General features: G+C 41.9%; 1 protein-coding gene across 10 annotated transcripts in view; it reads left to right on the forward strand.

The window, feature by feature from the left end:
• KALRN (kalirin RhoGEF kinase) overlaps nucleotides 1-16109 on the forward strand; it is a 660588-nt gene that overhangs the window by 61077 nt on the left and 583402 nt on the right. For 4 of the 10 annotated variants that reach the window (XM_041002789.1, XM_041002794.1, XM_041002792.1 and 1 more), the window contains exon 1: nucleotides 1392-1592. The exons of 3 other annotated variants lie outside the window; for them this stretch is intronic. In XM_041002789.1, the coding sequence (XP_040858723.1) occupies nucleotides 1526-1592 (67 nt within the window). In that variant the 5' untranslated portion in view covers nucleotides 1392-1525. Of the gene's footprint in view, nucleotides 1-1365; nucleotides 1593-16109 lie in introns of those variants that run through there. 3 more of the 10 variants (XM_041002786.1, XM_041002787.1, XM_041002791.1) reach the window with 2 other exon arrangements.

Raw genomic sequence — 16109 nt, forward strand, 5'->3', positions numbered from 1 at the left:
ACCTGCTTGTGTCTGCTGCTACACGAGACCAGCAGGCTTGGGTAGCATTCTGTGAGGGCAATGAGAGGGAATTGCTAGCCTGGTGTGGGACTGGGCAAGAGCCGTGATCAATGTGTGTATGACTGTCAGGTAGCATTTCGGCTTAGAGAACATGGCCGCCCCAGACCAGGGGTCCCCCCAGGTTTCACGTTTATGAGTAGGACTATAAGCCACCAGAAGCACCTCACCAAGTGAGTAGCCAGCCCACTGTAAGAGAAGGTCTGTGTAGGGCAAGGGTATGGGGTTCCCTGTCATCTTTCTGTAGGCTTTAGACTGTACCCAGGGAATGAGGTCCCAAGATTTATTCCTCACTGCCATAAAATGAAATTATGCAGAATATCCAGACTCCTTCGCTCATTCATTAATCAATCAGTTAGTAATCATTCGTGTACTTGCAGAGTTCAGGATCCTATATTAGGTATTTTGGGGAACACAAAGATGATGACTAAATAGATCTTGCCTTCATCAAGTGTATAATCAAGCAAGAGATGGAGGGCCATAAAGGAAGGAGAAAGTGAGATGATGAAGAGAAAATAGAGAGAGAAGATCAAGGATGGCTGCCTGGACTGTGTGACCTTTGAGCTTAACTGGAAAAACTTAGGAACATTTGGCCATGCTGGTGCTGGAGAGTTGGGTGTGAATGCTGCCTTTGGAAGAGCAGGAGGAAAGATATAGAGGGACCTAAGGATCTGGCAGGGGTAGGGAATGTGGAAGGTGAGGAAGAACCTTCCACCCACCACTGCCTATCAGGTACTATGCCAGAAACAGTGTACACTTCCTTGACTTTGAGCCTCAGAATACCTCCATCAGGCAAATAATACTCCTGCCTGTTTATAGGGTCAGGCAAGTATTAAGTGGTAACCAGGAGTTGAACCCATAGCTAGATGACCTCAGGTCTGTCTCAACTATAGTAGAGGATCTGTGCAAGGGTATAGAAAAAAGTAGTTTGTGACTTTCCTGGTCATGTGGGTCTAGCAGAATTGGGCAAAAAGAGCTTGTGCAACCTACAGTGAGTTGGTAAGGCCCACTGCATTCTGGACTGGCCTTAGAGTTCAGTCCAGGGTGGCCAAGCATATGCCTCCTACCCCTGATCCTATTGGAGGAGAAACTGGCTCCTGTGAAGTGGGAGACTGGAGATATTGGACTGAAGTTTAGGATATGGCCTTAACTGTGGATTTTTAGTCCCAAGGCCTCTGCAAAAGCCCTTCTGCCTCCCTCCCCCGTATCTGACCTCCCCATAGGTCCATGCAGGCTGTCTGCACACGGCGTTGTTCTGCACTTGTTCCTTTGTTGCTGTGAAACCGGCTCCCAGCACAGTCAGCCTCTGTGTGGGAGGACTGGTGGCTGTCTTTGCAGGCAGGCATTTGCTTAGAGCAGGCTGCGTGTGAGCCCAGCATCAAGTGATTCTGGCTTTCTCGAGGCGGTGACGGTGGTGGGATGAGGCTCTGCCAAGGGGACTGGCTGTGAAGGATGAGTTCAGGGTGGGATGACGGACCGCTTCTGGGACCAGTGGTATCTCTGGTATCTCCGCTTGCTCCGGCTGCTGGATCGAGGTATCCTGAGTGTGTGAATGTTTGTGTGGGTGTGTATGGGTGTGTGTGTGTGTGGGTGTGTGTGTGTGTGTGTGTGTGTGTGTGAAAGAGAAAGGAGAGAGAGATATGGAGACACATACACACAGAAAGACAGTAGAGAGAAGAGTGGGAACAAGAAGAGGGAGAGAGGAAGGAAGGGGGGACAGGCTTGTAGCAAACCCATTGGGAAGTAATGGAAGGATGCTGCTTGTCTGGGGATATGTGTTACCCAGCTGAGAATCGGGAGTGCAGGGCCATTTGGGGAGCATTTTTAAAACAGGATGTTATTTCTTGCTCGGGTTTTCTTCATGCTCAATGCTGTAGTCAAAGACAAGAGCAGCCTGTCTTGCAGGGCTCTGAGAAGTGGTGTAGGAGAAAGCATAGTCCCTACCGGAGGAAGCTACAGGCTGAAATCTCAGCTCTGTCACAGCCAGTTCTGTGACCCTAGGCTGCTCTATGTGATCTGAGCTTGTTTTCCTATCTTGAAGATGGACATGATAAAAATCTTTGCAGTGCTTGTTGTGGTGCTACTGTTTAGTTTGTGCATGTGTATAGCATCATGCTTGGTGTGCCCAGTAAATGCTTAATAAATTCTGCACACCTTTCCACATCACAACACAGTAACACCTTTTGTCCATTTGCAGTCAGTAGAAAGGAAAAAATAAGTCAGCTTTATTCCTCAGGTTAATCTGACCTTCATACATTCAGCCATCAGATATTAATATGAATAAAATCTCTTGGTAATGTGATGCAAACTAAGGTATTCTGTTGCAAAGAAAAGTCACTGTGTGCTTCATTTAGTAATTGATTTTCTTAAAAAAATGTTAAATGTTGTTAAAAGCTTTGGTTCCTTTAAGAAGTTTTGGCAGAAATGAGACAAACCTCACGATGGGAAAACTGATCCTGAGGAAGCTCTGCTGCACCAGGTGTGTTAGGCTGCCTCAGGGACTGTCTCAGGTATGCCTGGAGGTCCGTGCCAAGTGCAAACAGGGGCTGCCCAGAGCAGGCAGCTTATCCAAGGAGCAATCAAAGATGGAGGAAACCTAACAAGCACATGTGAAGAGCAGTGCCTCACGGCACCAAGAAGCAGACTGCTGGCAGCCCAGACTTGAGAGGATGTCAAGGAGCCGGAACTTCATCTTGGTAGAAGTCATAGGCTGCAGGAAGAGCCTGAGAGTCCTCACTTTCCTCTGTTTTAGGAAAGTTACCTAACATCTCTGTACCTTGTTTTCATTATTTGTGCAAAAGGGATGGCAGTGATATCAACTCGGAAGGTTATGTGAAAGCTACTGATGAAATACTTATCCCAGTGTCTCATCTGAACAGAGTACCCCTTACATGTTAGCTTTTGTTACCAAGACGCTTGACTCTTATGCTGCTGCTAACATCCTGGAGAGGCAGGAACAGGTGGTATGTAATGACTGAGAACTGGGAAAAGTCCAATCAAGAATTGTTAGGGGCTTAAGATATAATTTATACTTATGGGAGTTAAAAAGATTCAAACTAGCATATGATCCTAATTATGAGGGAAAAGCCTCAATGGGTGAGCTATAAAACTAATTTATTTATATTTTTAATAAAATGCTTGGATCCATGAATTGCAAATTTAGGTTCAAGTCTTAGTTTCTTTGCTTTTTATCTGCTGTTGAGCAAATGATTTACTCTGTTTATTCATATGAAAAATGGGTATAATGATAATAATACTACATACATAATAGAATTATGGGGAAATTTATTATGTTAGTGCTCATATCAGGCATAATGAATTTATGGATTGACGGGTTAACCTGTGCCCTGAATTTCAAAAGCTTGTTGCTAGACTTGTGTGTTCTTCCATGCATGTTTGATCACCACATGTGGCCACAATTTGAAAGTTTATTGCCTTTTGTAAGCAGTGACTCTTGGGTTTCACTGAACTTGAAGCTTTGGATTAGGAGCTTTTGACTGTGAAGGACATCTGATGTCTAAGCCTTTGGGGATTGGATATTGATTATATTTTCCAGTTCTAGTTAATGAACAATATACTCTTGTGAGGTCATTTCAAAAAGTGCATGGAAAATGAAATGAAAGAATAAGTTGATTTTGGTGCAAAAAGATTGAAATTCACATGTGAGTTTTGCACAACATACATTTCACAAACATCTTAACACTGCATTCGTAGATTTCATTTTTTGCTGCTCCAGAATTAACTTTTATTTCCTTTTCCACAAACTTTTTGAAGTTCCTTCATACCTCTCCAGTTCATATTTAAACAGAATTTTGGGGAATTGCAATGTTGGTAACTGATTTTAGCTAATTGCATTTAAAACAATTATATACTTTAAAATAACAAGCTAGACTAAAGGGGGATGCGTGACAGTCACTTCCTGAATGAAAGGATGATGAACCTGCCATTCTGAGTTGTGAACAAATTTCCCTTAGATCTCTCTTTAACATCTTTCATTTGTTTTAAGATTTTATGTCACCCTTATTATTTTTGTGACTTGTGTCATTCTGAAAATAAGAGGCCTCAAGAAAATGAGACGGGTATAAGATATGAAAAGTGGGAGATGATGAGTTTTGGCCTAAGAAACCAAATAGTCAACAAGCCATGTGCCAGCCTGAGTTGTTCAGATGGCTGTGACTGGAGGGTCGATGAATCTGTGATTGGACACACCTCGGAAAAAGGAGGAAACATTTAGACAGGTTGTATTCTGTGCTTACAGACATTGACTTTAGGAGTTGGTTTCCATGCTGGAGACTGTCCATCAGACGAGAAGAGCTCATACAGAACAGGAGTTGTCCATAATAGGAGTAATACTACTTTTGCTAGATTCTGGCATATTCATAGAGACCCTAAAAGTAAGGTGGGGTTTACATTCCTTTGTTTACATGTCTTTTGGGGAGAATAATGAGAAGAATGAAAAACTGAGTGAGGCTGTCAATTCATAGGGCATCAGGTAGTATTTCCTGGTGTGTAGGAGCTCTCACCAATGGATAGTAAATGAGTGGTTTGGACATGTTGCTTGAGCCTCTCTTGCTGGCTACTGCCTGGTTCTGTCAACATCTGCTCTGTTGGGCTGTCCAGCTCCTTTCCCTACTTCATTCAGCCCAGGTCCTCTTTAACTCCAGCCATTCTTTAGCTACCCTTTTTTTCCTACCTCTGACTTCTCATGGACCCTTTCATCAACCATACCTAGGCCTCACATTCTGCCTTCTTTTTTTGCTGGCTCCAGGTGTCTCTCCTAGGTCTCTGCATTGTGCCGCATTTCCTCAACCCTTCTGCTGCTGTCACAGCTGCATGCCACCTCTTCCGAAATCTAAATCCCAGGCATTCTTCAACTATTCTCTAACATATCTCCAAGCTTCTATCCCTTTTTCACCTCTGCACTGGGCTGATGTGCCTCATGGCTCCTGAGTTTTTAACCACATACATTCTTCCTATGCCTTCTAACTCTGAATTCCTTTGCTCCTTTTCCTCTTACTCCTTTGCACCTTGTCATTACCCCCAATGCACCAGTTTCTTGAAAAACTAAGTAAAAAAAATGAAGTTGATTTTTGAAAAAATATTTTCATTTATTTGAAAGGCAAAGAGAAAAAGAGAGAGAGAGAAAGGGAGAGAGAGAAAGAGAGAGAATCTTCCATTTGTTAGTTTACTCCCAAATGGGCCTTCCCAGGAACATTTGCAGGGAGTTGGATCAGAAGTGGAGTAGCCAATATGGGAACTAGTGCCCAAATGGAATGCCAACATTCAAGCAGCAGTTTAACTTGGTATGCCATAGCACTAGCTTAAAACATTATCAGTGTCATTACAGCAAAGGAGGTAAGTGGCTTTGGGAAAACCAATGATAGAAGTACAAAAATGATTGATGCTTGGAAAACTCGAGGGATATACTGAATTTACAGCAGGTTTTCGACTGCTGACCTTCTTGGTACTTAGTCTACATTCTTCTAGCTGCTACAAAGTACTATGGATTTTGGACCAAAAATCAGCTGGTTCTTATGGCTCAATGTGTTAGAATAACCTGGGAGCTTTTGGAAGAAACAGTTTTCATTTCCTTCGTCCAGCCTTCTTTTTACCCAACTCCCTCTCAACTGAATTACAATTGCTGGAAAGGAGAGTGGGCCCTGATATATTTAGGATTCTGCAGGTGATTCTAATGGCAGCCAGGTTGGGGAGCTGCTTATTGCTATTCGTTTATAAAGAAGCCAGAATGTACAAGACAGGATAGGCTCTTGGGAAAAATAGTAAACAAAGGAGACAATCAGTCACTACATTAGGGAAGCAAACATAAGAATAAACACAGGAATTATGAAGGCACAGAAGGCGAAAGAACACAGTCCTTTGGGAACAATTCATGCAAACTTCTTTTGGAAGTTTTAGCTTACAACTGTTTTTTTTTTTTTTTATCAATATGCAAGTTAATCTTGACTTTCCTTCGTATATTCCTAGGAAAGAAATTTACCTGAGCCCCAGGAGGTTTTCTGGCCCCAGCTTGCTTTAGGTTTCTCCGTCCTTGCTGCTTAGAGTTTTGCAGATGGGAACAGTGTTTTAGTCAAATGTAGGAGTTCAGAACCTTTCTTCACATTCCTACTATGACTCCTCCTAGATAAGAGGCTCTGTCCAGCTACAATTAGGGGAAGAAAAATCATGTTCTGAAATTCAGGAGAGATGGGGAGATGGGGAGTGACTTTAATTAAGTCTTCATGTGTTGGGCTCTGCTTAGGCATTTTACTAAAGCTCAGTTCTCCCTGATTGGTTGCTCTGTTGTCTCAGCCTTTGTATCTCCCAGTTACAGTGCAGAATCATGAGACAGCCGGGCTACATGGCCATTATCATCATTGCACCCTCATTTTTGGGCTTGCTTCCTCTTTGGTCTTGTTGTTACCATGCCTGCAACCTTCTTTCCTGGCACCTGACTTCCTATCACTTACAGATGTCCTGTATTTGGTCAGGCATGCCATTTCTTTGTAGACCATCCAGTTGGGATGGGTCCTTGCCATGGACTCTGGTTCCACCCTTGTGTAGCCTGCTCTGTTCTTGTTAGCTGCTATATACATATTGCTTCCAAAGCTATTCTTTATGACTTGTGTCTCCCCTTCTGTGATCAATGGCAAAAGAGAGAGAAACACACAGTATGTGTGTATGTACATGGAAAATAGATTGAGTAATTTCTACTATGCTAAGGTTTTTCTAATTACAGGAGATTAGATTAGTAATTGCCTTCCCATTTAAGCTGAATATTCATTTAGAACATAAAGAAGTTACTTTAACTTAGCAGTTTTAGTTATAAATATATGGCTACTATAGCAATTTAGGTGACTTGGCACAAGATCACATTCCCAAGCCTCCTGTCCACTAAACAGCTTGAATACAGGACCACATGCAACACAGACACAGAACAGTTCCCTATTGTTATACCCTAGGGTCCTCCCTGCAATCTTCATCTTTTCTGGAGTTTCTTCTGTGATTACCTAAAGCTTCCCTTCTTAGAATTAATTTGTGTTCTTTCCTTTTCAAACCTCTTGACTCCATGTATTCTGAGAAAAGCTCTCTTGGGTAATGGTTGCTGCTTCTTTCCAGAGACACATGAGGTCTTAGCTGCTAGGTGCTGATAATACACACCCTCTGAGATTGTTGTGAGCACTGAAGGAATTGATATATGTGACTGCTACCTGGCACCATCAAGTACTCAGGAAATGTGTGCTTGTCTTGGGGATTTCTGTGGTTGTTGGAGAGCTTAGTCTCTTCTGAGGGATTATGTCTTTCTGTTGTAATTGCAGATGCCCTGAGGGTAGGCCTTTGCCCCCACCACCCTGTTGTATTTTCACCTAGACACTAGTTTAAGGTTGTATCCTGATAGGAAGTCCAATCAATGACTTTGGCCAGTACTCCCCAGGGAAAAAGAGAAATGTATTGACTTGATCATACTAAATATTGTATCCATTTTGTTCCTCATTATGCCTCTCTGAAATAGGCCACATTGGTTTCCATTTCACAGACAGGATACAGATGCATAAAAAGAACCAAGATTCAGGACCCCTGACTCCTGTCTGTAAGCTGTTTCTTGTTTCTGTCACCATACCAGTGGGCAGACCACCTTTCCTTCCATCCTTCTTTCCTGCATATATGTTAAACAGTGTGTCCAGCCATGGCCTCTTCTTCTCACCTCCCCCATCAGCAGATAGTAGAGTGTATCATAGAGGTGTTTTGTTTGTGAGTGTGAGATCAGCAGACAGGATGTATCTAGGCCAAGTCCTGGGGGAAAGACACTGATAGCTGCTCAGTGAGGTCTAGGTGTGGTGTTTCCATCCAGTGGGGTGGAGGTTACAGTGATATGAGAACAGTAAACAAGCCCTTCCCTGCATGTGGTGTGGCCTCACAAGACCTGCTCTTCTATTGTGGCATTTTCAGTGATTGTTGATAGCTGAGGGACAGTGGGACAGCTGGGTCCCTGGATGGTCAGAAAGCCAGATCAATTCCCAGAATGAGTGAGATACTTGCTCTTCATCTTGTTCAAGCATTAAGTGTGGTTTATTTTAGAGATAGTAGTAATAGTATTTACTTCCAGACACTGCAGGGAGCATTTAAGGGGATAGTGACAGCATTCCTGCCTGCAGGGGGATTGTAATTCAGACTCCTGAAAGGATCCTGAAAGAGCAAGAACCAACCATAACCTCTCTCAGCCTCTCATGGCACCTCTGTCAAATAAAGGATTGATATAAAGAACTTCTCCTAGCTCTCACTTCACAATTCTCTGTGGATACCATCTGCAGTACCCATGGACTGTATGCCGACAGCAACACCTACAATCCTGTAATGCCACAGGATATTATTTAATATTGAATTGCTAAGTGAGTGCTATAAATTTGCAATAGAGGAATAATTGAGTCTGAAAGAAAGAGGAAATACTCATTCAGTAAATGTCCTTGGAGGACCTACTTTGTGCTTTGCCCAATTCATGGCTTTGGGAATGCTGCACTGGAGAAGAATATGTTCTGTTCTTCTGGAAACTTCATAGTCTAGTGGGAAACCAATTGCAAATAACACAACAAATAGTACAGTAACAGAAAGTACAGCATATAAGTGAATTAAACTTTAGTAGTGCTTAATTGTGAGGATAGAAGTTGTAGAGAACATTGCATACTTGGGAAATGATGATTAGATCAGGTTACCTTTGTGGTAAGAGTTAAGGTTGGAGAGATAGGTTGGGACCACATTGTGAAGATTCTTGCTTCTATTTCAAGTTAAAAGCAATAGTGGCAAAGAAAGAACACTTAATTTTCAAAAACATATTTTTAAATACCTGTATGTCAACCAGTAGACCAAGTACAGGCAATACAAAGTACAGTATGAGATACTTATTATATCTGAGGGGACACACTGATGCATTAAACAGTACAACAATGCTGGCAAGTGCGATTACCTAGACTTGCACGGGATCATTAAGGACAGAATGTTAATTACCTATATCTTAGAATATCTGATTCATGGGAATGCAAAATAAAGAGTTTGCTTAGAGAAAAAGATAGCATTAGACATTTTAGCAGGTAATATTTGGACAGAAGTATAGAAAGGGTTGAAGGACTTGGGTAGTTGAAAGTGAAGGAGAAGTTCAGTATACTAGGGTTGACATATTGGGAGAAGTCCAGGGGAACCTCTCACTGCAATACTGGCACTGGAATGCACAGAAACTGGAAGATTAAAACAAAACAAAACAGAAAAACAAAAAACTGGGAGCCGAAGGAACAGTAGGTAGATCTACTGAAAGCAAAGAGGAGCAGTTTGTGTGAGATAATGTCAGAGGGAGTAACAGGACATCTAGGATGTCCTTGAGGCATCCTTGCTTAGGTTTGCCTGGAGGAGTAGCAAAGTTACACTGTGAAAGGGGGTTGGATTGGGTATTATGGGTAAAGAAATTTAGAAAGTCTGAGGTTTAGATAATCACCAAGTGCCAATTCCTGCATGGAGTTGAAGCCTCTACGTGTTTCTGGGAGGGAACAGACGACAGGGAATATATGACTTGGGGTCATTTACCTAGATATGATAATGACATGGATAGGGAAGATTATAGAGAAACAAAGAAATGAGAACCACACAGGGTACTTAGAAAGGGTGACAGATAGGATCAGGTGGATGAGAAGAATATGGCTAAGGGTAGGAGGAGAGCCCAAGGATATGATAATTTCATGGGAGTGCAGTGGAGGAGAAGGGATAGTTAGGGATCCCTATCTGCAGGGAGATGGAGTAATGCTAAGGGGTTTGATGACAGAAGGCATTAGTGACTACTTGTGTATTGTTTCAGTGCCTCAGTAAGGGGAGAACAGATTGCAGTGGGAGGAGGTGGAGAAGATGAGGCAGCAGCGAGCACATACTGTTTGTTTGAGAAATATGTCAGAAAATGTGAGGTAAAAATAGAATGGTGGTTGGTGAAATCTTAGGGTCAAGTGATTTTGTTAAAGTAGAGAAAGGCCTGAATGTGCTTGAGGCTGGTGGGGGGAGGGTGTTAGGGACAGAAGCTTGAAAATGATGAACAGCAACTTATTTATTAACCCATTCAATAAATATTCATTGGGTGCTGACAGTGAGGCCAGGCCTTTCAGGCTATTTGCCGGGGATACAACATAAATAAGGCATGAAAGTCTTCATGAAGTTTACATTCTAAAGACTGAGGCAGACGACACACAAGTCTAGCAACAGTTGAATGTATAATAACATCCTGTGAGAAGTGTGTAAAGTGCAGCAGTGGACTGGAGGAGGTAGAAATGTTTGAATAAAGAGTACAGATGGAAGTGGTAGACCGGAGGAGGAGGAGGAAGAACACTTCCTCTGTGAGGAGGAGGAAGGAAGAAGGAGTGCTTAAAAAATGATTTTGAACTAGAAAAAAGGCAAAATGAGAAAAATCCATTTCTGACATGCTTTATCCTCTTAGCAGAAGAACAGTGTTATAGGCTGAGACTCTAGGGGTGGGACAGTTCAAGACCTTGGATAGATCCTTAACTAGTGCATTCACGCCTTCCAACCACCCTGTGCTGTAGTGTGTTATTTTCATTTCTTATACTCTTTCTCATTGTATTCCTAGCAAAATAAGAAAAGATCCAAAGCTATACGAGATTTGTTATTTAAGAGATGAAGAAATTGAACCCAAAGAGATGATTTCACTTCCTAAGGTCATTCAGATAGGATTTGGTTGAGCCAGATGTGAACCCAGAACAAAGCAAAACAAAACAAAACCCTTGCATGTTTGAACCTCATCCCATTGTATTCCCCCAGTGTTCCAACTCAGTTCTGCTGCTTTAAGGTGCTCAGCTACCCTGATGTAGCCAATGCATATAGAAGAATGGGCATACAGGAAAATCCATGGATTTGGTGGGTCTCTTGATGGGCTCAGCTTTTTAAGACTTTAAGTTTTCCAAGAAACCCCAAAAGCAAGGCTACATTTCTTTCTTCACCTTTCTCTGTTATTGTCATAAAAAATAAGCTGTCAAGTTGGAAGCAGTACCTCCTGGTCTTCTTAGACTATCACAGAATTGTGCTCTAAAGAACCTCGCCCAGGGTAAAGGCAGAGGAGTGTCTTCTGCATAAAACCAGGCAGAAGAATTGGCATGGGGCTTTTAATCTACATTCATGCTAAATGAAATCTGTTAGATGGGATAATGAGCTCCATACTTTATAGGCTATTTTAAACTTGTCTCAAAATAAAGTGTAGGGCTAAGTGTGGAGGGAAGATGTTAAGTCTTGGAGACAAGATGCTATGGTTTACTCATTGGTGTTTTCATTTTATTGATCCCAATTCCTGCCTAAATCCCTCAGTGACACTGTAATGGAAACCACACTCTTTTCTTTCTTTTTTTTCTGCTGAAAGTTTTAGGATGAACAAATGCTCAAGATGTAATTAAGGTTACAAACTTCCATCCCTGGTAATGCATAGACCTTTGCCTAGGAGTCCAGCTAGAGATAATGTGGCTTGAGCAGTTGTGTTTATAGAGACATTTCTTTTGCCAGTCTCTGGCCTTTCACAAGCTTTCTTTCATTGTTCCCCCTCCCCCTTGCATCACTGCTCCATCCCAAGAAGGAATAAATCAATACATAAATAAATAAGAACTCTAATGTTGTCTCCTCCTGTGCCATAGGGAGGGAATCCATAGTTACTGCTGAGTGCACAGGTGGATGGTCAGGTTGGTGGAGGCAGCACACACAGAGCAGGAAAGGGCAGCCAGGGTGCTGGGGGTCAATTGCAGTGTTATCACTAGGTGTGGAAAGAGGTAGGGAATGTTCTCAATGTTATAAACTGGAAAATCCAGCTCATGGGAAGGTCTCAAGGACCTAAGAAAGCAACACAACCCTTCTTTTCTGTGTTTGGATGTGATGGGTTGAGAGCTCTCTTGGTTTAGGTCTCATTTGCCTTGGCAAGCTTTCTGAACCTGCAGAGATCAAAGTTGAGACATGTGGCAAGGCCAACCTGATTACGTGGGCTATTTCCCTCATCTTAACCACATCTTGAACACCTGGAATACATAAGCTAGAGCCCCTCAAGCATACATGCACACTCTTTCTGATCAATTTCACTGCAAGCTTATGCTTGTAGGGAAGGCTCCAGGAAGCAGATGTAACAAAGAAAAGAAAAAACAAAAAACCAGCATGCTTGCCCCTGGATGCCTTGGGACCCCTTGGGGTGACAATTGTGCAACACACAAGATTGAAAAACAGCTGGGAATTGCACTTGACTTTTGAAAGATCATATCACTGCTATATTTCTTTTCTTATCATCCCATCACAAAAGGGCAGAAAGTCATGGTAAGCATATCTCCGTCATGCTCGGAGCGATAGCCTTGTGGCTAAAGTCGTTGCCTTGCACATGCCTCCAGGATCCCAGACGGGAGCTGATTCTTGTCCTGGTGGCCCTGCTTCCCATCCTGCTTTCTGCCTGTGGCCTGGGAAAGCAGTGGAGGATGGTCCAAAGCCTTGGGACCCTGCACCTGCATGGGAGACCCAGAAGAGGCTCTAGGCTCCTGGGTTTGGATCAGCTCAGCTCTGGCCATTGTGGCTACTTGGGTAGTGAATCATTGGATGGAAGATCTTCCTTTCTGTCTCTCCTCCTCTCTGTATATTTGCCTTTCCAATAAAACTAAATAGATCTTTTTTTTTTTTTAAGATTTATTTTTATTATTTTTTCATTGGAAAGGCGGATATACAGAGAGGAGAGACAGAGAGGAAGATCTTCCGTCCGATGATTCACTCCCCAAGTGAGCGCAACGGCTGATACTATGTCGATCCGAAGCCAGGAGCCTCTTTCAGGTCTCCCACGCGGGTGCAGGTTCCCAAAGCTTTGGGCCGTCCTCGACTGCTTTCCCAGGCCACAGGCAGGGAGCTGGAAGGGAAGTGGGGCTGCTGGGATAGAACCGGCGCCCATATGGGATCCCGGGGGTGCAAGGCGAGGACCTTTAACCACTTGCGCCACCGCGCCGGGCCCAATAAATCTTTTTTTTTAAAATGTTATCTCCTTCAGGAAGATGTATGAAGTTATTTAAAAATGTTTTTCAAAAATGTAATTAAAATATACATTTCTTGGTGCAAAAAAATTGAAATCCATGCATAGTTTTTTTCATAATACACTTTTCTTTTTTTGAAAGAGCTGGTGCCTATATGGGATCCTGGTGCATGCAAGGTGAGGACTTTAGTTGGTAGGCTACCGCACTGGGCCAGTAATACACGTTTGTGTGAACTTTTGAAGACCTCTTATGTTAATGCAGTTAGAAGTTTTAAAAATTTGAGAAAAAAAAATTCTGGGAGAAAGAGAGAAAGAGGGAGGAAAAGCAAGCATGTTGGAGAAAAAGCACTCACTTTTGCTAATTCATTTCCCAAATGCTCACAATGGCTGGTGCTGGCTTGAGGATGAAGCTGGGAACCAGAGACACAATACATGACTCTCTGAGGGTACCAGGAGTTCACTTGAGCTATCACTGCTGCCTGCCAAGGTCTGCTGTAGTGGGAAGCTTGTGTTAGGAGCTAAGACTGGGAATTGAACTCATGTACTATCTCAAAATGGTCTGGGGGAATTAGACAAAATTGAAATATATGTACAGTGCATAACACATAGCAGACAGTAAATGATGGCTACTTTGTTCTCATCCTGAATATTATTTAGGATTCTTTGCAGAAGATAATTCTAACTCAAAATACTTTAAACAGTTCATACTTTTCTCCTCCTCTCCACCCGCACTTCTGCTCCTCTTCTCTTCTGTTTCTCTTTAACAGGAAGTTTAGAGGTTGGGCTGTTAGGTTGGGCTCAACGTTATTACCTAATTCTTATTTAGTCTGTGTAGTTTCACTATATTTCTTACATTTGTAAATTGCGTGTTAATTTTAAAAAAATGCCCATCCATTATCTCATCTTTTTCTTTCTTCCTACCTTTTAGGATGTCAATTGATTATATGATGAAAATTTTCATTTCTCCTATATTTATTGTTATGTTGATCTTTTTCTTTATCTCTGTCACACATTCTAGATTATTTCCTTTTATCTGCCTTCTAGTTCATTAATTCTCTATTCAGCTGTGCCTATAAATAAATTAAATATACTCATCACTTTTTAAAAAAGATTTATTTTAATTTTTATTGGAAAAGCAGATATACAGAGAGTTAGAGAGACAGAGAAGATCTTCCATCTGCTGATTCATTCCCCAAGTGGCTGCAACAGCTGCAGTTGAGCTGATCCGGAGCCAGGAGCCAGGAGTCTCCTCTGGGCCTCCCACACGGATACAGGGTCCCAACGCTTTGGGCCGTCTTTGACTGCTTTGCCAGGCCACAAGCAGGGAGCTGAATGGGAAGTGGGACTGCGGGGATTAGAATGGGCCCGCATATGGGATCCTGGCATGTGCAAGGTGAGGACCTTAGCAGCTAGGCTATTGTTCTGGGCCCTATTAATCACTTTCTTAATTTAAATTATATTATTCAGCACTAGCATCCCTCTTTAATTCTTCCCTAAATCACCTTTGGTGGTTAGTTTCCAGTTTCAAGAAAAAAATCTTCCAAGCCTTACCTTTTATTTCTTTGAACATAGTAAGCATATTTGTTTTGGAGTTTGCTTGATAATTCTAATATTTTAAGTCTTTTTAAAAATTTTATTGTTAATAACATTGTATTATGTGATACAGTTTTATAGGCACTGGAATTCCTCCCACCCCTCCCACGACCCTCCTCCTATAGTGGATTCCTCCACCTTGCTGCATAACCCCAGTTCAAGTTCAGTTGAGATTCCTTCATTGCAAGCACATACCCAGCATAGAGTCCAGCATCTTATTGTCCAGATAACTTTAACTGCTTCTTGGGGAGACCTTCTCTGGTCTGAAGGCAGAGCTAACAGAGTAAAATCCCGGTCAGTTAAAAGACCCAACAAAACATCAGCAATGATATACAGTGTTATGGAATTAATTGACATAGTATTGAGTAAACAATATGTTAAAAATAATGCAAGTTCAATTCTTCAAAACACATGTGTTGAGACAGTATCAATGACAGGTTCAAAAAGAGAAAAAAAATTACAGGTTAAATTAAGGCAAACATGTGGTATTTTAAGTCTTTACAGGACTATTTCTCCATTTTCCCCCAATTTTAGAGTAGGCTCTAGACAGAAACACCGAACACATTTATAATGTGATGTTTTGGTAGATACACTGTGAAATAAGGAACTCGTATGCAGATCTGTCTGTTGTTTTGCTATTCCTTATGATTTTGCTCATGCATGGTACATATTTTTCCCTTGTGTGTTTGGTTATCTTTGATTGTGTTCCACTTATTTAGATAAGAATTTTAACGGAATAAAACTCCAGCCGTTTCTTGATGATTAGCGAATGCTTTCAGGGCGGGAGTTTCTTTGTGTTCTATGTCTGCCTTTCATTTCTCAACTTCTTCTTAGAGTTTGCCTAGTAATTTTTTTTTTTTTTTTAGCTCTTTAATACTTTTAAGAAGTTAATCCTCAAACCCTAATTCCTAGATATCTAAAAGGACAAACTTGCCCTCTAGTGATTTGTATTCTCATTCTTTCTCTCAGATTTATTTATTTGAAAAACAAAAACAGGTAAAGAGAGACAGAGAGAAGAGAATCTTCCTTCCATTGGACCAAACTAAAGCCAGGAGCATGATTCTGCATGTTGGTGGCATGGCTCCAAATATCTGAGATATGTTCTGCTTTCCCAGGTGCATTAGCAGGAAGCTGGATTGAAAGCGGAACAACTGGGTCTTGAACTGATGCTCTGATATAGGATGTTGGTGTAGTAACTTATTGTGCTGTATAAAGAGCATTGACCTCCTCATTTTCCCTGGACAGATTGCTGGGGATACTGCCTATTGCGTTCCACCATGACTGAAGTTGAATGCTTGATATTTCTTGGACCCAGGTTACTGACAGTTGGGTTTCTTGTTAGTGGAATGTGGTTTATTTCTAACCTAAATTTTTCTTTAGGATAATTCTTGTCCTCGCAAGGAACCCTAGCTTAAAGTGGATATTATTGATGAGA

Source organism: Ochotona curzoniae, unplaced genomic scaffold, assembly GCF_017591425.1.
Source record: "Ochotona curzoniae isolate NIBS_2020 unplaced genomic scaffold, NIBS_Ocur_1.0 scaffold_2587, whole genome shotgun sequence".
Classification (NCBI taxonomy): domain Eukaryota; kingdom Metazoa; phylum Chordata; class Mammalia; order Lagomorpha; family Ochotonidae; genus Ochotona; species Ochotona curzoniae.